This window comes from Xenopus laevis, chromosome 5L (assembly GCF_017654675.1).
Source record: "Xenopus laevis strain J_2021 chromosome 5L, Xenopus_laevis_v10.1, whole genome shotgun sequence".
In the NCBI taxonomy this organism is placed as follows: domain Eukaryota; kingdom Metazoa; phylum Chordata; class Amphibia; order Anura; family Pipidae; genus Xenopus; species Xenopus laevis.
The window spans coordinates 53,997,732-54,020,257 of NC_054379.1; the positions used below are offsets into that span (position 1 = coordinate 53,997,732).

Sequence of the window (22,526 nt, forward strand, 5' to 3'; positions counted from 1 at the left end):
CTGGTACAGGTTTGGGCAGGTCCCCTTCCCTTTGGTGATGTTATTGTGCTGATGATATGTCCTTATGATGATTGAGCCAACCCTTATATGAATCATTAGAGAGGAGTCAGGGTTGGTGCAGGTTTTAATAATAAGAGCACTTTAGAATGTGTCAGGTGTGGGTTAGGAATTAGCAAATTAGCGAAATAATCCAAATTTTTAAAAATTATTTCCTTTTTCTTTGTACTAATAAAACAGTACCTTGTACTTGGTCCAAACTAAGATATAATTAATCTTGGCGCAAAACCAGCCTATTGGGTTTATTTAATGTTTACATGATTTTCTAGTGGAAAAATCCGTTATCCGGAAAAGCCCAGGTCCCAAGCATTGTCGAGAACAGGTCTCATATCTGTTTGGATTATGATTAGGGAATCATATAATATGTATATATTTATCACCATCTATATATATATATATATATATATATATATATATATATATATATATATATATATATATATATATATATATATATATATATATATATATATATATATATATATTATTGTTTCCATCAAATTTTGTGGAATTTTATACAACCCTTTCCACACTGATTATATAATGTATAGTAATATATGAATACATTAAACTTATGTGAAATTAAACAAAAGTGGTTACTGACGGATCTATTGGGTTTCAGAAGAAGATGTGATTTTTGTTGATAAAATTGAATTTTTGTAATTTACTTTTTGCTTGTTTCTAGGCATCTGCAAGAATTCACCAACACCGACTTTTATTGAAATGCATTATCCTAAATTAATCACTGCAATAAGCTGACTAGATTGCAAGCTCTGGACTAATTGTGTCCATTTTGGCCTGCAAAAATGTACACGAACTGCACTGTCAGATTTCTTCTTCCTTAACTCAAAAAAGGGCATAGTACTTGATCTCAAACATAACGGAAAAAGAACTCACAAAGTGAACTGAAACAGAGACCAATAAACATCAGCTGCTATTTGGCCATGGACTGGAAGAAAGCAACTTAAAATACTGAGACATAGATCTTGTCATTTAGATGACAAAGAGACTTCACTGTGCATTGAGTAAACTGGGCAATCAGATTCATGTACATTTCTATTTATGTCAAAGGTCTACTCACTTCTTTGAATGGCTTAAAGAAACCCTTGTTTTCTCCTGTGTCAACCTGCTACAGTAATGTCAAGTGATAATACAAGGACTGTCATAAAAAATAGGGCTGGAAAAAACTAAGACAACAGATATCAAAATAGGTTAACAGCATCACGAAAAGGTGAAATCTTGGTCGTCCTAGTGAAATTGTGTGGGAATATTGACTACTGCAACGTTTTGCACTTGTTCCATTTCCCGTTTTATACCTATGTTTTAGTTTGATACAATATAGGCAAATCCCTCTTCTTTTTTTTTTTTTTAGAAAAAATAAAGTGAATAATTAAACCATTTGATCACTGTTCTAACTCAAACTGATATAGGTTTAATAGTTCAAATTCTGTAACAAAATAAAATGGAGGAAATACTGTTTTTTATACACAACATCATCCTCTGAATCTTGATAGGTTCTAAGGCTCGAAGTGAAAGAACTCAACTTTAGTTCACATGCAACAAGATAGCTGTTAAGTGGGGGAATTGCCAGCCTGGCACTAATTTTGCACAGTCTGTGTGCCTTCTTCTTCTGCTTTTTTATGCAAATCTGTTCTGTTTTAGTAGGCAAAATATGCCAGAGCATGGCACAAAGTAAGAAAACAAAACACTGAAGCAGTTGTTGGCTGTAAACGAAAATGAAGATCGTAAAGCCTTAAATTACTTGAATCGTAATTCTCTACAATCCTCACCTTTCTGGAATCATGTCCATTTGGTTTCTGCACAGTGCCATTGCTTACCTGAAACTGGAATCTCAGGTTGTATGAAGCCTGCAGAGAGGCACTTCTGTTTAAAGAGAAACCTGTCAAAGAAAGCTGGAATAATGGCACTGTATCCCCAAAGGACCATTCAAGCCCTATAACCTTCATGAAGAAAATCCAGAGTGCTGGGAGATTTTCTAAGCCAAATTGCCATCATCTTTTTGTAAATAGATATCTGTTACTATGCATTAAGAAGATGTGCATCGGCACTGACCTTTTTTAATGCTCAAGGTCAGCTTTAAAATTTTAAGAGCTCGAAACAAACTTAAATGCACCTGACTTTGAGAAATTGATTTATTTCCTTATTTATTATATTTTTTTTTACGAGGGGGGTTGCTCCGAGACTTTCCTAAGCATGTATGCATCTGTAGAGCATGGGCCTGTTCTCTGCAGTGATTCGAACATCTTATGCCTTTCCTGGAAAGGAAGAGTCCCAAAAAGTGAGAAAGAGAAACCTGTTTGTAGGAGACGTTACTATGAGGAGGGGTGGCTGGCTACAGGAAATGGAAGAGGAGTTGTAGGGGTAACATTCACATTGAGCCATTGCCGCAGAGACAGAAACACTCCACAAAGAACTAATTTCAATCTTCGAGGCCACAACAGTGAGGTGAGATAATTTATTAATATTAAATATGTGTTTTGCAGTATAACCTTTTCAAACGAATGTCTTAATTTTTGATCCAAAAGTAATTCAGAGTATTTGATGTATTTAGTTCCACTTTAAGTGTTCCAGTGCAACCAGTAGTAAGATTCCTGAGTCACCTTCTAAGCTTCTTGTGCTCTCAGAATACAAAGAAGGAGGAATACGTTCCACTTTTATACTAGGTGGGATTTGGTGAATAAATAACCCTGTCTGCTCTCACAGTGGTTCTCTTGAGTCAAGGTATTGGGAGTTTAATATTATAGGTACACTTTTTTACCATTTATTCTTTTATTAAATTCATAGGAAGCGTTTTTGAAATAGAAAGCCAGGTTATTAAGCTTGCGTTGAACATAATTATGAATTGCCTCTATTAATCTTAGCAACATTTTTAATCAGACAATTTGCCACCAATTCGTTAGTGAAATTCCTGAAGGTATTGGCAAATTCATTATTACTGAGCAACTGGTGCTGTTGAAATGTTTGCCTCTACTGGTTAATTATCACAAGAAACGTTTGCATGTTTGATCTGCCATTTGTCCATAAGTAGTAAAAATGTAAATCTTAACTGGTTAAATAAAAAGCAGGTAATATTTACCTGCCATGCCAAGTGATTCTGGTATATCTGCTATTGATTAGTGTGTGCTGAAAAAGAAGACTGTATTCTGTGGTTCTACTCAGCAGTTTATTGATCCCTCTTGCAGAAATCTGCTGGAGCAGTAAAATCTGCTGAGCAGAACAGCTGGCTACAGAATTCTTAGGTTACCGATGGGTTTCCGATACAAAAATTTAATTTTGAGTTCAAAGCCCTTGGAGCATTAAAATCATAAGGGCACAGCAAAGGAAAAGAAAACAAGTGGCACCAATTAAATGAGCCATACGTGTAAAAATGCATCCGCACACACTCCATATTATGCAGACGGAGAAGGGACCCTTTTTATTATGCCACCATGGTGGCAAAATAAAAGGGGTCCATTCCCCGACTGCATAATCTGTAGTCTCTGCGGATCTGTTTCTACACATATGCGTTGGTAAGGGACCTTGCCGGGCCAACAGAAGAATAGCACCACCATTGCAGTATTGGTGAATTACAGGTGTGCGGTAGGAAAATTACATTGCACCAATTAAACAATTTTTGTTCAGTACATTATGAATTTATCTATACTAGGGGGCCTATTTATGAAGCCTTGTTTTTTTTCTGGTTGACTTTTTATAGGCGAAAAACTTGAATTTAAGAGGAAAAAAATAACTTGAATTTTAAGTGATTTATTATAACCTAAAGCTGCTAAAAATCCGAATCCAAAACTACTTAATACAAAAATTTGTCATGGTAATGTAGATGTCAATGACATGTCCCTTTTAAAATTTGAAGATGTTTCTTAAAATCATGAGCTATGGTGGTTTTCATACGATAATCTGAAAAAGTCAGGGTTATTGGGGCGACAACTTGAAAAAATCATTTGATTCGGGATTCAAACTTGAAAAAATCTGTACGATTCGAATTGTTGTACGATTTTGTTGAAACTTTTCCCTCACCTTTTTTTGAGCTGATATTTTCATAAATTTGTTAAATTAGTGGGAGTTTTAATTAAAAAAAAGTTGATAAATTCAAGTTTTAGTTAATACCCCATAGGTGTCATTTCATTTCCATGAACTTTGGATTCTTTATATACATTTTGGAGGATCACAACCTCTACCCTGCAAAGACTGAGGTAAAGTCATATAAATAAAACTCCACGGCTATCATTGGGGTGTAGAATCCAAATGTTGATGATTAAACCAAGTGACATCATTCACATGTCTAGATCTATAGTGCAGCAACTTACAGATATGCCCCAGTTGCAGACCAGAAGGAGCCGCAACAAGCTTTGTTGTTGCCCCTGGGGGACAAGAAGTGCCATATATTTAGCTGTATCTGAAAAGGGAGTATAACATTTTTGAGCACTAAAACTATAATATAAGCCTATAAGGGATACGTTTGACTGGTATTAGTTTAAAATAATGCACTATGCAGGTAGAGCCTGCCATCTGACGAACCTCAAATTGTCATAGGCTTTCATTGCCTTCTAATATGCAGGAACGATAAATAACCTTTAGTTCACTAAGGGGTTGATTTATCAAAAAAAAAAAATACAAGCAAGTATTTTCTGATACAACCGACAGTTGGGATTTATTGATGAAAAAACTGTAAAGAATACTCCCAAAAAGCTTAGCAAGTGGTTAAATAGAAGTTAACGGAAATAGTTTCTAAACTTCTTTTCTTTATTTTCCCAGTTCATTAAAACTTTTTTTTTTTTTTAGCCTCATTAAAATGAATGGAACAATGTGATTCTCACTTGTTTGTGACTTTTTTACTGAGAGAAAAATGCATGCAAGAATATTTTGTCATGGTTTTTTCTTAAATAACAGTGCATTCGGGAAAAAAACTATGGTGGATTTTGTCACGGTTTTTTTTTTCCTCGACCTTAAGCCTGCCCATATAGAGCCCTTACCAGTTATAGTGCTAGCACTATATGCCACACTGAAATGTGGTTATTATATAAGGGAAAAAAATTAAGGTTCCCCCCTTTGTAAAATTAGAAGATATTTGAACCCACATCAGAGCCATATACTGTATACAGTATAATGGAAATCAGGAGATTTTTAAATCCTTGCATTTTGCAATAGTTTATGTTGTTATAGAATTCTTTGTAAACAATGCACCACACAGCAAAATTTCATTTTCTAATAGAAAATGAAATGATCACCAAGGTAGGGCTAATAAGCCTATTGTTTGTATGGATTACAATGCAGTCTCTCCAGTAACCATATATATTGTTTGGATTGTTTAGCCTGCTTTGGTATTAGTATTCTTTCTTATAATACTACAAATACCTTTTTTTTACATAGAGCAGGTGTGAGCTTGCTTGTCATTCTTCTTGTAGTATTTGTTTACCCATGATCTTCATATAGAAACAGGAAGCTGTGTGTAAGTCTTATAGCCACACTAGATCATTGAAGTGTTTTAATTAATTTACAATTTAATGTTGTTTAAAATTAATTTTCTTTATATATGCAAAACAAAAGCTGTATATTCCCTTTAAATTTATATAAACGTATATGTACATAGAAGTATTAATCTATTGCTTTTTATAGTCTTATGTCAAAACTTCAATTGTATGTTTTTTTGGGGGTTCCAAGAATATGTATATGTTTGATTATTTTGTTAACTGGCTTTTAGTGTTTCCAGCAAAATAACAAAATGTCTGTCTATTTATGGCTTCCAGGCCCTTACATTTCCTTGGGAGAGTAAAATACTTAGCAGTTGAAGGCCGAGTGTTAAAACGTTACAGGAAAATGTAATAATAAAATCACCTTTTCCCCTATTGGTGAGGTTGGACTTTTCCTTAAAGAAAGTTGGTAGCCCTAGCTACTCTAACATTGTGAGGGGAAACCAATGAATACAAGGGAAATAATGGTAGTCTCTTATATAAACTCCCAATAACACATTTAAAGGCAAATGTTTATTGTTATGGCACATGTGGTGTTATAAACACTGCTCTGCTCTCAAGGAAAATCACATCAGAGTCAATATGGCCTTTATTAACTGAAAATAATGGTAAATATTCTACTTATGGAAGATGCTGCTTGTGACAGGTGAGCCCCTTTCTGGAAATGCCAATGCAATGAAGGGGGCCTTGACTATGGTCATATTAACAGTAGTCCAGCCTATTGTTGAATGACAGAACCAGCCCAGCATGAGTGAAAGACCCATCATGAGGATGTACTGCTGGGCTGGGGCAGCTTAAGGGAAGTTTTTGAAACACAGACGATTTGTACTCCTTAATTTCTGTTAGTACTGGCTTGTTCCTTCAAAACTCTGAACACTCTTAATCCTGATCTACCCAGTTTGTGCTCACTTCTCAAGTCTTTTTTCTGTTTCCAAACACCACATATATTTCAATAAGCCCAACCCATTCTGGGTTTACATTTTAAGACCATACTGCAAAAACAGCAACAGTTGGTAGGTAAGACAATATTGTTTTGAAAAATAATCGAAATGCATTATCTTCCTTTACTGACTGACTATAGTTCTACTAGTATATAAATAGAAATCCTGGAAATTGATAATTCATATAGCTCACAGAGCTATATACTAAGTACAATATACTTATCTTTCATTTATTTGAGCTTAGGGCATGTATTATTGTGCACAAAGATCTTTCTCTTAATATTTCTGTCTGTATATATGGAGTGAGACCAGATTGTTCTTTGGAAGAAAAGTGTTTGGGTTTTTATTGAAGTGTTTTTGGCCATTACAATGTTAGGTCTCCTACTGAGTTCCCCCCCCCCCCCCCAAAAAAAGGAATTCTAAATGGGTAACAATACCTCTCCAGGGAAAATGTCTCTTTTCCAGAATCTTTTAAGTAACAAACAGGCTTTTACTCTGCCTTCTCTCTCTTACCCTTTACTGCTCACATTGAGCAGTAAATGGGTGTATACATTAAACATACAAGAAAACATAAAAGAACAGCCAATAACCAATACAAGAAGTAAAGAGGGCTGTGCCCAAAAAAGCTTACTAGAAGAAAAGAGAAACAGAGGGGTAAAAGGGAATATAGGTTAAAAATTGACAATGAATGTGTATAAGCTCATACAGTGACCTTTAGACAGTTGGTGAAGGTTTAAAAATATTTTACAAAGATGGTGGGGTGGATGTCACTCTACAAAACTGATATTTACTTTCAGACTATTTACTTTTATTGTACCTGTAGCAGACTAATTGCAGATGAGCCCCACTGTATTTAACAGAGGTGAGGTGACATTTGGAGAAGAACTGGCATTATGTTGTACAGAGTTATATGTGATTATTGTGAGTAGCGCTGATTCTACACAGGGGGAGTAGAGTGTGTTTGAGGAAGTCCTGTCTTGTGCTTTGTAGAAGAATTGTGGGGAGCAGATTCACTGTTATACAAGGGTGGAGGAGGATGCTGCCACAAAATAGGATTCTAGTATAAGGTTAAAGGAGAAGGAAAGGCTAAAATTAAGTAAGCTTTATACACCAGTAAACCCTCAAATTAATGCTGCTCTGAGTCCTCTGTCAAAAGAAACACAGCATTTCTTTCCTTTTATTGTGTACACATCAGACTTACTGTTTTCAGTATAAACCTCCAGGGCAGGGCTTGAGCATGCTCAGTTTGCTCCTTTCCCCCTCCCTTCTCCCATCCCTGCTGTAATCTGAGCTCAGAGCTGTAAGTGAGCAGGGAGAGACTCAGGCAGGAAGTGATGTCACACCAAGGTTATATGGCAGCTTCTATCCTAAACAAACAGAGACAGTGTCTAGAGCTGTTTACTCAAGTATGGTAAAGCATTCTGCAGAATGAAATAGCGTTCTAGCTTGCACTATTGTGGCTAATCTTTTGGCAATAAACTGTCTTGGAGCTTTCCTTCTCCTTTAACAAAAACTGATAGCATTACATTTAATGCAATTAGTGTGCAGTCGTAACCCAGCAACATGCATGAATGAATGGCCCAGGAAGGTTCTAGGGCAGGAGTCCTGAACCCTTTTTATTTGTGAGCCACATTTAAATATAAAAAAGTTCCTAGGGGTGCCCAATAAAGGTTATAATTGGTTATTTGGTATCCCCATGTGAACTGCCAGACTAGAAGGTGGGTCTGTTTGGCAGTACACATGGTTTTTATATAGACCGTATATACTCGAGCATAAGCCGAGTTTTTCAGCATCCAAAATGTGCTGAAAAAGTCTACCTCGACTTATACTAGGGTCAACGGGCAGTAGCTGAGATTGCAGTCACTTCTAATCATTCCTATACCAACAGTTCGCTTGGGGAGAGACTGCAATATCACACAGCGCCCTCTGTTGGTTATATGAAAGAATAACAGTGAGCCCTCTGTTGGTTATATGAAAGAATAACAGTGACTGCAATATCACACAGCGCCATCTGTTGGTTATATGAAATAATAACAGTGCGCCCTCTGTTGGTTATATGAAAGAATAACAGTGACTGCAATATCACACAGCACCCTCTGTTGGTTATATGAAAGAATAACAGTGACTGCAATATCACACATCGCCCTCTGTTGGTTATATGAAAAAATAACAGTGCACCCTCTGTTGGTTATATGAAAGAATAACAGTGACTGCAATATCACACAGCGCTATCTGTTGGTTATATGAAAGAATAACAGTGACTGCAATATCACACATCACCCTCTGTTGGTTATATGAAAAAATAACAGTGCACCCTCTGTTGGTTATATGAAAGAATAACAGTGACTGCAATATCACACAGCGCCATCTGCTGGTTATATGAAAGAATAACAGTGACTGCAATATCACACAGCGCCCTCTGTTGGTTATATGAAAGATTAACAGTGATGGCAATATCACACAGCGCCCTCTGTTGGTTATACGAAAGATTTACAGTGATGGCAATATCACACAGCACCCTCTGCACATGGTAGTGGGACAGTGGGACAATGCACACAGTAATCCATTTGGCAATTCTCTGTCACCATCAACTTTGCAAAGAAGTCCGGTTGATCGATGGGGGGGTCGCTTTGGCGGAATGTGCGCTGCTGGGAGACAGGGCTGTAGTTGTGTCTAGGCTTATACTAGAGTCAATAAGTTTTCCCAGTTTTCGTAGGTACAATTTGGTACCTCGGCTTATACTCGGGTCGGCTTATACTCGAGTATATACGGTACATACCTCTTGCTATCCACCCAGGGTCAGAATGGAGCATTGGGGGCCCACCAGGGCTGTGACACCAAGGGCCCTCCTAGCAGTCCTAGCATCTTCCAAACTCCTGTGCCCACCCCCACGCGCATATTTGAATGCTGTTGCGCTGCAGCACATCATCTTTTCTTTAGGTGGTGGCCACTCGTGATTAGAATTACCAAAAAAACTGTGAGGATTTAACTATCTCTAACTATTCTTGTTGCCAACAACACTGTTTCCCTAGCACAGACACAGCTTGAATATTATATAGTTTATATATTAAAGCATGTATTTTGAGTCTCTTCAACCCTTCTCACCCTAACATCTCTGGTTCTTCTGTTTGGTTACTCTGCAAATCCTACCCCTTAGAAACCATATTTCAATACTTAGCACAGATGACAGTGAACTAGAATAAACCAGGGTATCTGAAAGTTTGAAAGCCAGTAACTTGGAATGTGTTGGTGGCCACAGAGACATAAATTAGACTTTTGTCTCATTCTTTGAATGAGAAGTAAGTAGGCTTTGAATGAAAGCTGAATTTGAAGCATGAGGCATGTGAATACCTTCGCTTTAAAGGGGAACTAAACCCTAAAAATGAATATCGCTAAAAATGCCATATTTTATATACTGCACCAGCCTAACATGTTTGCTTCTCAATAGCAGCAATGATCCAGGAATTCAAACTTTTCACAGGGGTCACCATCTTGGAAACAATATCTGCAGGCCTGTAATAAAAACTGCTGCAGGGCTGATTATTAGATTCTGGTGCTAGTTGCACTGGTTTCAGTGCTGCCATGTAGTAATTATCTGTATTACTTACTAATCAGCCTTGTACTGTGACATTTATATTCTATATGTACTGTATATTTTGAATTGTTCCCTAAGATCAGTAACTGACAGCAGCATAGAGCATGTGCAGTGAATCAGCAGAAAAGAAGATGGGGAGCTACTGGGTTATCTTTGGGACACAGATCTTCCTTGCTAAAGGGTTGTGGTTGCCTTGGGTTGGTAGAGAAGCCCAAAACATAATGTACGACATTTCTGGCGTACTTCTTTAGTTAAGCTTTAGTTCTCCTTTAATAAGGCTTTCTCTACAGTCAAGTGATCTATTGTAATAGGTGTTAGAAACCCCCGCTCTCTTGTTAGTATTTTGATTATATTAAAATTATGACAGCAGCTGTAGCATTCACAAAGCAAAGGTAAATGGTGAATAAACAGTTTGCATTATTTACCGTGGGCAGAAATGCACAGTGTATGCATATTTTACTTCCTATACAATCACTTGTAAAATCAGTGAATTGATTTAGCCTTGTCAAAAATCTTTCATTTTTAATTAGATACGTGTTCTTCAATAAATTCTGTTTCAGGTTGCACATTGCATTTGCATACGTAACCTTCATATGCTTTATTAAGCCTGTGCCCAGTATATTGTACAAATCAGGCTATGACACATTAGTAATTATCTTTTTCTTCCCTGTAATAATGCAGGTATTAAACACATCATTGCCTGCTGAACCATCAATAGCTAGTAGGGCCTTTTTCTGATCCCCAGCCCCTACCACTCTCTCTAATCGCTACTTGAACTGCATCCGTGAATCTATGTTCCTGACATTTTTTTTTTCAGAAAATGTCCAATTTAATCAATTCTGAGCTGAGACTTCATACACTATAAGGATAGCGTGCTCCCTCACAACAACACAACCAGTCAATCTGAAATAAGTTCTAGGCATCGTTGTGACTTCACTTTTATACTGGCACTGGGTCTTTATACTGCTCTATCACTTTGGAGGTGGGGCCCTGCTTTGACAGTATAGGAGAAATTGTATAAGGAATGTTATTCAAATTAGGAACTATATGGGTTGAGACCTACAGGCACAGTCTGAATGGCAGTATTGACTAAATTATTTAAAGCCCTACCATTTCCCAATTATATAAGGATATTAACCAATTACAGAATAAAATGTTGATCTTCATCTTAAGTTAAAAAGTTAAAAAAAGTTAAAAAGAGTTAAAAAAAAAACACACTTTCAGCTCTTTGCCAGTTTTAAAAAGAAAATTGATTACCCATGAATCTGCCATCTATATGCAAGCTTTTATTGAAAATCTTGATTTCCCCCTGGGCTAGGTCACTCGGACATCTCATAAATGCATGGCATTTGACTAGCGGTATGAAGTTATTTGTGTCTAAATTGCAGTTAGATGATATGCTGGTTGATTTTGTACTTTCTTTAGAGTACACGGTTATAGGGTATATTAAAATGATGGTGGTGAGTGGACATATCCAATAGTACACCAGAAATAATTCCTTTTTTTTTTTTATGGTTTTTCGTTTTTCTAAAATTTATGTTTCAAAAAATGAATTGATTTTGTTACTGTCAGCTCTGACTATCTAAACTGTTATCGTTTGCTACATTTATCAGCCTAAACATGAGCTGCAGCTTCAGTCCCTAGTGGCTCCCTTTACTAAAGTGCAATTAGTAGATTAGTTGATGTCATATCCTAGATATTGCTAAGCACTGTATCAACTAATGTATCAACCTTTAACCATTTAGTAAAAGACCTAGCTTACAAAATGTGTATAAAGTGCTACAAATGATTAATAACTAAGTATAAAGAATAGATCATATAAAAATTCGGTGATGAAGCAAAAGCATTAAGATAAAAAAATTGGTAGTAGGAAAGAATTGTTTAGTATGTTACAGGTTATTGATTAAACTTAGCTGATATTACAGTTACATTACACTGTTCAATTAGTCCAATTAGACCTAAACATAAATGTATAAAAGTTCTTGAAATTGACATCTTTTGCTAATTGAGCTAATAAAAGAGCATTACAGTATGGCAATATCACATGTGATCATTAAGTGCCGCATTTAGGCATGAAACGTGTAAGGCTTTTATCTTGTTGCAAAATTTGGTGTTGGAGTCTCTTTTAAATAAAAACTAAACAGCAGCTAATAATTAACTGTGGTCAAGTTTTGTGCCAGACTGGTAACATTAGTTTTATGATCCTCCCTGTTGAAGGAGTTGAAGTTCTGGGACATGTGCACCTGGACCCACCATGTCATGTGGCGATTTTTTCTACATTTCTGGGTATACTGGTTTCCCTTATTTCTTGAGAGTGTTTAATGTCACATGTCAACCCGCCCCATATTTGCAGAAAGGCCACAAAGGCTCACCAGGACAGAAGTTCTTTGAAGCAATGGAAGGCACCTCAACATGGGCGTGCAATTTGAAGGAACACAGACCTTCTTTTGAAAATGCTAACTGTAATGCTCATTTACAGTTACAAATATCAATGCAAATGTGAGCACAGAATTGGGTACATTCAAATTCTATTTAGAAAAGCACCTATTTATACACGCTTCTCTATGGTTGTGTCCCCCCCCCCCAAAAACACTGAACACAGCCATAGGAGCTACATGCTGCAATGATGTGTTAAAAAATTAGCTTGCACACCTTTTGCTCCATGACCAGAGGCAGTTCTGTCAGACAGGGCATCGTGAGTTAGTCACCTATGTAATCTTATAGTTCACATATTTTCATTGGTATTTGAGGAAACAAAATGTGGCGGTTGTTGACCACATCCTATACTTATTATTATATAATGCTCTATTTATAAAGCTCCAACATTTTCCTCAGCACATTACATAATGATCCATGTACTTTTGGCAATTAGTAATAGCCTTTATATTAGGGATGCACCGAATCCACTATTTTGAATACCAATCCAAATCCTAATTTGCATATGCAAATTAGGAGTGGGAAGGGGAAAACATTTTTACTTCCTTGTTTTGTGATAAAAAGTCACGCAATTTCCCTCTCCGCCCCTAATTTGCATATGCAAATTTGGGTTCGGTTCGGCCGGACAGAAGGATTTGGCAGAATCAGAATCCTGCTGAAAAAGGCCGAATCCCAAACCGAATCCTGGATTCGGTGCATCCCTACTTTATATGTATGCTTACATTTTGTTATCCTTAACAAAACTTCTAAATCAAAATGAATGCTTTTAATGTTTTTGGCTTGCATTTTGAGATTAGTTAGTTAGGTGCATGTTTAAGTAAAGCCTGTATAAAAACCAGCAACACACTTGGCACCCAATGCCAATATAATAGCATTCCCAGAAAATTCAAACTTTAGATATTTTGCTGAAATTATTGTCTCGGGAAAAATCATAGTGACATATATTGACCTGGGACAAAAGCCTGAAATACTTTGCACATATTGTAGTTCTTAATTAACTGGGACCATTTAAAGTGGGCCTGTCACCCAGACAAAAAAATTTGTATAATAAAAGTTATTTTCAAATTAAACATGAAATCCAATTTCTATTTTTTATTAAAGCATTCAAAGCGGTTGTAAGCTCATTTAAAAATCTCAGCGGTCAATCAAATATCGTCTGCCACTCCTCTATGCCAGTGGCATAGAGGCGGGGCAGACAATTACGTTCACTTTCCATTCAGCACTTCCTAGATGTCACTGCTCTCCACACATTCCCCCATTCTCTTCACCATTTAATTGTGTAACCAGTGCATGGGGATGGACATTGGGTCCCCCATTCTGGTGCACAAACAAGATTCTGAGATGATACAAGGCTTGTCTTAATAACAGTGTCCACAAAATGGCTGCTGCCTGCTTGCTATAATTTTGAAATCCCAGACTGAAGGAAGCAAGAATTAAATAATTTATATTAGGGATGCACCGAATCCACTATTTTGAATACCAATCCAAATCCTAATTTGCATATGCAAATTAGGAGTGGGAAGGGGAAAACATTTTTACTTCCTTGTTTTGTGATAAAAAGTCACGCGATTTCCCTCTCCGCCCCTAATTTGCATATGCAAATTTGGGTTCGGTTCGGCCGGACAGAAGGATTTGGCAGAATCAGAATCCTGCTGAAAAAGGCCGAATCCCAAACCGAATCCTGGATTCGGTGCATCCCTACTTTATATGTATGCTTACATTTTGTTATCCTTAGCAAAACTTCTAAATCAAAATGAAAGCTTTTAATGTTTTTGGCTTGCATTTTGAGATTAGTTAGTTAGGTGCATGTTTAAGTAAAGCCTGTATAAAAACCAGCAACACACTTGGCACCCAATGCCAATATAATAGCATTCCCAGAAAATTCAAACTTTAGATATTTTGCTGAAATTATTGTCTCGGGAAAAATCATAGTGACATATATTGACCTGGGACAAAAGCCTGAAATACTTTGCACATATTGTAGTTCTTAATTAACTGGGACCAATTAAAGTGGGCCTGTCACCCAGACAAAAAAATTTGTATAATAAAAGTCCTTTTCAAATTAAACATGAAATCCAATTTCTATTTTTTATTAAAGCATTCAAAGCGGTTGTAAGCTCATTTAAAAATCTCAGCAGTCAATCAAATATCGTCTGCCACTCCTCTATGCCAGTGGCATAGAGGCGGGGCAGACAATTACGTTCACTTTCCATTCAGCACTTCCTAGATGTCACTGCTCTCCACACATTCCCCCGTTCTCTTCACCATTTAATTGTGTAACCAGTGCATGGGGATGGACATTGGGTCCCCCATTCTGGTGCACAAACAAGATTCTGAGATGATACAAGGCTTGTCTTAATAACAGTGACCACAAAATGGCTGCTGCCTGCTTGCTATAATTTTGAAATCCCAGACTGAAGGAAGCAAGAATTAAATAATTTATATAGTGTAATTAAAGTTCATTTTGCTTGATTAATGTGATAAAATAGGATGTTGAATCATTTTTTTGGGTGACGGGTCCCCTTTAAAGACACTTAAAGGGGTGGTTCACCTTTAAGGTAACTTTTGTTTTAAAGGGTTTTTATTTTAGCAATTGGCAATACAATAAGATGGTTATGACAGAAGAATATAGTTTATCAAGCATGTAACATTCCAGAAACTCTCAAGAAATTATCCGGTAGGCCACGTGCTTTGTATGTCAATTTAGGCAATGGGAGCATACGATTAACAAGGTTTAATCAATAGTTAATCGAGGGAGGCTTGGGTTGTAACCAGTGTAAAAACAATAGCTTTCCTTGCACAGAATAGTAAAGTTCAATAAAGTATTCTGGTATAGCTCTGGGGGACAAGGTCATCTATAACCCCTAGTAGGCAAGCTTTAGGGCAGGGGTAGGCAACCTGCGGCTCCGGAGCCTCATGTGGCTCTTCATGCTGCTTGCTGCGGCTTTTCTTGTCACAACGTCTATACAGCCCTCGCACCTGCTGGCGGCTCAAGAAGCCACCAGCAGGTGCCAGGGTTGTATAGACATCCCAGGCAAGACCGACTCTTGGCAAGATGATTCATCATGGTTCTTACCACGGTCGCACACCCAGCTGCAGCAGGTGCGAGGGCTATAGACGTGGACGTGACGCATATTTTAATGACATCCATAGCTGTCACCTTTAAAGATATGAGAACACTAGCATTTAATAGGGCTATTCAGTGTTTAATTTATTTCAAAGTAGGCCTACACATTGCACTTTTGTTGTTGTAACAGTTAATATTTAAAAAAAAAGGTTAAAACTTTTTTAAAAGTTTATAAGCAGTGTTATGTTTTAGTGGAAGAGGGGGCACAATGGCTCTTTTGATAGGAAAGGTTGCTGACCCCTGCTTTAGGGGAAACAACTTGAGGTAAGTCTAGATGTGGCACATCCAAATAATATGTAAGAATTCTGCAGTGGGGTTTTGACATTAAGTTAAATTAGGGATGCACCGAATCCAGGATTCGGCCGAATCCTTCTGTCTGGCCGAACTGAGTCTGAATCCTAATCTGCATATGCAAATTAGGAGCGGAGAAGGAAATCGCATCACTTTTTGTCACAAAACAAGGAAGTAAAAAATGTTTTTCCCTTCCCAAACCTAATTTGCCCATGCAAATTAGAATTTGGTTCGGTATTCGGCCGAATCCTTTGTGAAGGATTCGGGGGTTTGGCCGAATCCAAAATAGTGGATTCGGTGCATCCCTACTCTAAATACAGGTATAGGATCTGTTATGTGGAAACCCATTATCCAGAAAGATCCAAATTACAGATTAACCGTTTCCCGTAGACTCCATTTTATCCAAATAATCCACATTTTTAAAATGGATTCCTTTTTCTCTAAAGCAGTACATTGTACTTGATCCAAACTAAGATATAATTCATAATAGGAAAAAACAGCCTATTGGGTTTATTTCATGTTTACATGATTTTTTTAGTAGACTTAAGGTATGCAGATCCAAACTATGGAAAGATCCATTATCTGGAAAATCACAGGTTCCAAACATTCTGGATAACTGGTCCAATACCTGTATATTATAGAATGGCTAATTCTAAAAACCTTTTCAGTTGGTCTTCATTATTTATTTCTTTATTTTTTTTTATTATGTGTTTTGTTCCTTCTGTCCAGCCACAGACTCCATCTAAAAAACAAATGCATTGTAACGCTATAAATGTATTGCTATTGCTACTTTTGACTGCTTATCTTTCCATTTAGACCCTCTCCTCAAGCCCAGATTTAGGGAAAGGCCCCCTAGGCCCGGGCCTAGGGCGGCAAGATGTTAGGGGCGGCAAGCAGGCGCCCCCTAACATTCTCTATAACCCACAGTAATTGTAAAACGGTTATGGACCGCTGGTCAATCCCAATTCCAAAACAGTCCGAACCACCCACCCCCGGCCCCCACATTGCTGTGCCTGTGCGCCTGTCCTGTGTGTCAGTGGGGATCTCTTCCGGTTCAGTATGCACTGTGCGCGGTGACGTCACCCCGTCACGTGATTGCGCTATCGTCTCTCGGCGCAGACGTAGCACCACTCTCAGACGGAATAGGATAGGAGGAGTAGGGAGGGGGAGCTGCGACTCTTACTGAGCGTGTGACGTCAGGTGAGCCGTGCCTGTTGCATGTGCACAGTGCAAGTTGAGCGCAACAGGCGCCAGCACACAGGACAGGAGCCCCCCAAACGGAGTGCTGTGCTTGAGAATTTGGCTGGCTGCCCGCCCCCAGGCTTGGCTGCAAGCCTGCAACTAAAATCATTCACTGTGGCAGTCTGGCAGACATTTACTGACCTGTACTTTTTAAATTGAAACTCAGTCTCTAACAGTTGGTAGGTTAAAACGTTTATTTAATTTAATTAATTATATAAATAATGAAAAATACTGCTGTGATGTCTGCTGAGAAATAGGAACTACAATGATTATGCTGCTGCGAAGTTCACATCCAGAAAATGCACGCGGGGGGGGGCGGCGGCACAGTAGCTGGGCCTAGGGGGGCAAGGAGGGTAAATCCGGCCCTGCCTCTCCTATTCATATTCCAGTCTCTTATTCAAATCAATGCATGGTTGCAAGGGTAATTTGGACCATAGTAACCAGATTTCTGAAATTGCGAACTGGAGAACTGCTAACTAAAAAACTAAATAACTAAAAAACTAAATAACCAAATTTACAAATAATAAAAAATCTAAACCAATTGTAAATTGTCTCCGACTATCACGCTCTACATCATGCTAAAAGTTAACTCAAAAGTGAACAACCCCTTTAAAATCTAACAATTCCACCTCCTTTATGCGAAATAATTTATAAAGCATTGAAGCATACCTCCCAGCATTTTGGAAATAAAAAGAGGGACAAAAAAGTTGGCGCGCGTAGTTGGCAGGTTATCAAAGTTTGAACATATTTCTGTGGTTTTTTTCAGTTATTGCAGTTTTGCTAATGAAGGTGAATTGCCCTTTAAGCTGAGAAGTTTAAACTTGTCCCAAGGGAGAATTTCAAAGTGAATTGCCCTTTAAGCTGAGAAGCTTAAACTCCTTCCAAGGGACCTGTTATCTTATAATGTTACAATTACTTATTTGCTATCTCAAAATTGTTACAAAAGTATCTTATCTGAAGCTGTGGCTATTCTGGACTCTCTGCCAAAAGCCAATTAAGTTAGAAACTTTGTTTCTTTATCTGGTTGTTCAGTGCAAAGAAAAATGGGACTTTCCAGTACAAACGAGAGACTTGCACTGCAGGTTGAGCTTTCAAAAGAACGGGACATTTGGTCTCAGTATAATATTCCAGGCGTGTTCATTCACATTCCAGATTCATAAACAAAATATTGTGACTACAGAGCTGTCTATTTGATTATTTTAATGTTAATGTGTTGACAGATGACTTTGGTGTTATTGTATTTCACAGAATATGGCTAAATTGTGTATATATTTTATTACACATCATGTGCTTGTGCTCTGAATGGGGATAAGTAACAAAATTCTTCCATGTGGGATAAGGTTATGGGGTTACAAACATAAATCAGTGGTTCTGGGCCGTTAAATACCTTGTGTGTTCTGAGGTCCCTTGTGCTCCTTTTCTTGATATAAAATTAATTAAACATAGTAATGTGTATCCAGGGAGGAATTAGCTTCTGAAATAGAAATAATGATTTCCTTTAGTGAAACATCTGTGGAAACATACAGTAGGGTATTGATTTCTTTTAGTGCAAGAGCACCATGTAAAAAATCATGTATAAAAAAAAAAGTGTGTTTAAAGGAGAAGTAAAATTTAGCATACTCACAGCACTGCTCTGCACTATTTAGTATGCCTGTAATCATCCAGGTTCATATCCCTTCAATGCATGCACAGTTGTCTCTAATGCCGGCAGGTTACCATGGCAATGCAAATAAAGTAAAATGCTGTAGTCCCAAAAATAAAGCAAAGGGAGAAAAAATGACACGCCATCTATACACTTTTGAATCTTCCCGCAGTGTACTGCTTAGGTGTCTTATGGGGCACACACAGTGGCATTTTGAGCAAGTGCCCCATATCCAGGGCACACAGAAAATATGCACGTGATCTGTGATTGACGGGCACTGAAAGGGTTAATACAGTTGTGAGGCAAAAGTGAAACTGAAGCAGCATATGGCTGTGGGTGAATCCTACTAAAAATGAATATACAGTATTTGCATTGCTACTGTCATTTTACGCCTAGAATATGAAAGTTCTTTAAGGGTGGTTTGCCTTAGGTTAGATTTTAGTGTTATAGCATGTCCTGTTCCTTCTAACTTTGATTTATTTGCCTTCCTCTTCTGCCTCTTTCCAGCTTTCAAATGGGGGTTACTGACCCCTGCAGCAAAAAAATAAAATATTTCTCTATGGGGCTACACTTTAATTGTTGTTATTACTTTTAATTCATTATCTTTCTATTCGGGCCTCTCCTATTCATGTTTGAGTCTCTCATTCAAATCACTGGTTGGTTGTCAGGGTAAATAAGACCCTAGCAACCCTATAGTTCCTGAAATACCAAACTGGAAAGCTGTACCAAACTGGAAAGTTGCTGAACAAAAACCTAAATAACTGAAAAACCATATTACAAAAAGTTAATATGAAGATTAACTACCCTTTTATTTTCCTTAAAATGGGAGGGAGGAGCAAGCACGTTCCCATTTTGGGAACAGCAGGCAGGCATGTTATCTAAGAAGAGAGTGGATGACCTGTACAGTGGGGTGCTGCACGGTTGATTTACGATGTATGAAAAATGTTAAATGTTTATAAAAATATACTTGATACAATTACATTTAGTATCTTAAAAGTGTTTTAAAAGCAGCAGTGCACTTACATTCCGGCCGTTACGGGTTGATCTCTTCCAAGTACAGAGTTAAAACAGTATTATATACTACACTACTGTAGTTAATGGCATTCCTCAGCATCTTGCTGCACCCTGTCGAGGCTTAATGCATGAATAAAACCTGTCACATCGGTATTGGGAGAAAGGACCTTTTGTACCCCTGTTTTAAAAAGGTGATGTTAAAAGAAATATTTGTCAAAGCACAAAAATGAAAAGGGTGAGATGTGAAGCGTTGCTGTGATCTGTTAATGGCTTTGGATTGAACAGGTCTTTTTCTTTCTGGGACTGAGAGCAAACAGTCACTGAACGCTAAAGTAAGGCTCTATATATATGTGCCTGAAAGAAAGCATTATAGACTCTATAGACAGACTTGTTCTGTTCTCTAAACAGGTTTCCAATCTGCCTAGGGAGTTGTCATGTCACCACCTCAATTCTTTTTTGAAGATTGGTTCTCAATTTCATATTCGGGAAGATACTGGGGTCAGTAGTTTGCAAAGAAAGGATAATTACTGTAGTGTATTTTATTTATTTACATAGCACCGCATATATAAAGTGAGAATACAAACAAGCAATACAGTTAATATAGATGAAATGATAAAAATAACTACATAAGTGATATGATTTTCAGTGAGATTCCTGTTTCAATGAGAGGTGCCGTGTCATACTTATAATTTTGATACACACATATGGGCAGATTTTTTTAAGGTTCAAATGGTAAATTAAAATTTTCTGATTTTATTTGAATATAAAAGCACCAACTCGAATGTAAATTAGAAGGTGAGATTCATCACACATCGACCCTGGAATATTCGCCACCTAAAACCTGCTGCGTTCATTTACAAGTCGATGGCAGAGGTCAGTTGAACAATTTGAATATGTTAATTGCCTTCCTGACATTAAAATTTTTTTCTGAGGAAAACTCGATTCAAATTTGATTAGAATTTTCGGGTTATTTGTATCCGATCGGATATATCCCATTTGAGTTGTGAGTAAATTCGAATGCGCCCTAGTGTGGCAGTTTGTGTTACAGTAATGTTGTGAAATTAGGATTCTGTGTTTTAAAATAAAGTACATTTCCTTCCAGTTTCTGTGCTGCTTATATATTCAGGTTATATAAAGCTATGTTTCCGTACAGTTGTGTAGCTGCAACTATGTTAACTCTTGCATGTATTTAGCAATACAAAATGAATTGCCTTTGTAGGCATAAAATTCATGTTTCTTAAAATAGCAAATCAAAAACCATAGGGCAGAATTGATCCCATATACATTAGTGAGATAAAACAGTAATATTAATACAGAAGCAGATTTATTACAAATATTTGTAAACAATTACCACAATTATCCTGTAAAATATATCACAAGAGCCATGAGTATCCTGTAAAGTATATCCTAGTAAACTGTGCTTAGTGATGTCATCAGTTATAATCGGAGCTTAGTGATGTCATTTTTGTCACATGACTCATTAAAACTTGTGTAGTATAATAAATAAAGTACCCCCTGTTGCTAAATATGAGGATATTGAAGTCAACTCGGAGTTCCATGACCTGTATAGAAGCACTCTGTCTTCGGCCTCATGTTTTTATATGGTCGGTAACTTATAATAGCCTTATATTTTACAAGAGGGGGTACTTTATTCACTATATAAATGGTGTTTAGTGATGTCATTTATAATCCGTGCTTTGGAAAGTAATTTGTGTTAATAATGTAGGCGAACATTGATGTTATAAAACATAATGTAGTTTATATTTTAAACATGCAACCAAACTAGTCTGCTGGTTACTTTTGCAGCTGCACATGTGCAATTTAGTTCCTATGTTGACAAATCAGCAATGTGTTTTATTATTATTGGTAGGTGGCATTACATTATTGAAGTGAAATTCAAAAAGCTACTGTATGAATAACAAACATTCAGGTCTCCGAGACAAAGTATTAGGTGTCAGGAACGCCGCCTGGAGCTCCGGACGGCGCACCCTTCTCCGCCGCGTCGCTCCCAAAATGGCGTACATGGATGCTGACACAATGTTGTCACCAATGGCGCCAAATTTGAAAATAAAAGGGCGCCCTGGCCATCTAGACGCTGCCCAGTTATAGGATTTGTTAATTAGCGTTCCTGCTCTTTCGAATTTCGAGTAGTTTTTTGTGCTCATCGACTATCGAATTGGCGTAAATTCGCCTGAGTAGAATGATTCAAATAGATCGAGCAAAAAAATGCTGCAACTATTCTCCCATTCGATAGTCAAAGTACCGTCTCTTTTAAAAATACTTTGACTGCCTACTTCGCCAAATTAAACCTACCGAATTGCTTTAAAAGCCTATGGGAAAGTCCCATAGGCTTTTTTTCTACGTTTTTGATCTAATAAAAAGGCATTCGATCGATTCAATTCGATCGAATGAAAATCCTTCGATCGAATATTCGATCGTACGACTATTCGCCGGGCGAATATTCGCCCATTCGACTATACGCCAGCGCGTAAATTTGCCCAAATTCCCTATTCGATTCCTAGTCGAATTTCGAGGGATTTAACCCCTCGAAATTCGACCCTTGATACATCTGCCGCTAGGTGAACAAAAATCCTGTGCCATATTTTTTATTTTATTTTTAATTATACTTTATAATTTGCACCACGTGATGAAATAGCACAGACAAAAAATGTGGGCCTGTCTAATGCACATG

The 22,526-nt window shown here is 37.4% G+C and overlaps 1 protein-coding gene across 1 annotated transcript in view; it reads left to right on the forward strand.

Annotated features, from left to right (window-relative positions):
• tulp4.L (TUB like protein 4 L homeolog) overlaps nucleotides 1-22,526 on the forward strand; it is a 91,362-nt gene that overhangs the window by 16,594 nt on the left and 52,242 nt on the right. Inside the window, exon 2 of the mRNA XM_018263094.2 lies at nucleotides 743-2,523. Coding sequence (XP_018118583.2) covers nucleotides 2,272-2,523 — 252 coding nt within the window. The 5' untranslated portion in view covers nucleotides 743-2,271. The remainder of the gene's footprint in view (nucleotides 1-742; nucleotides 2,524-22,526) is intronic.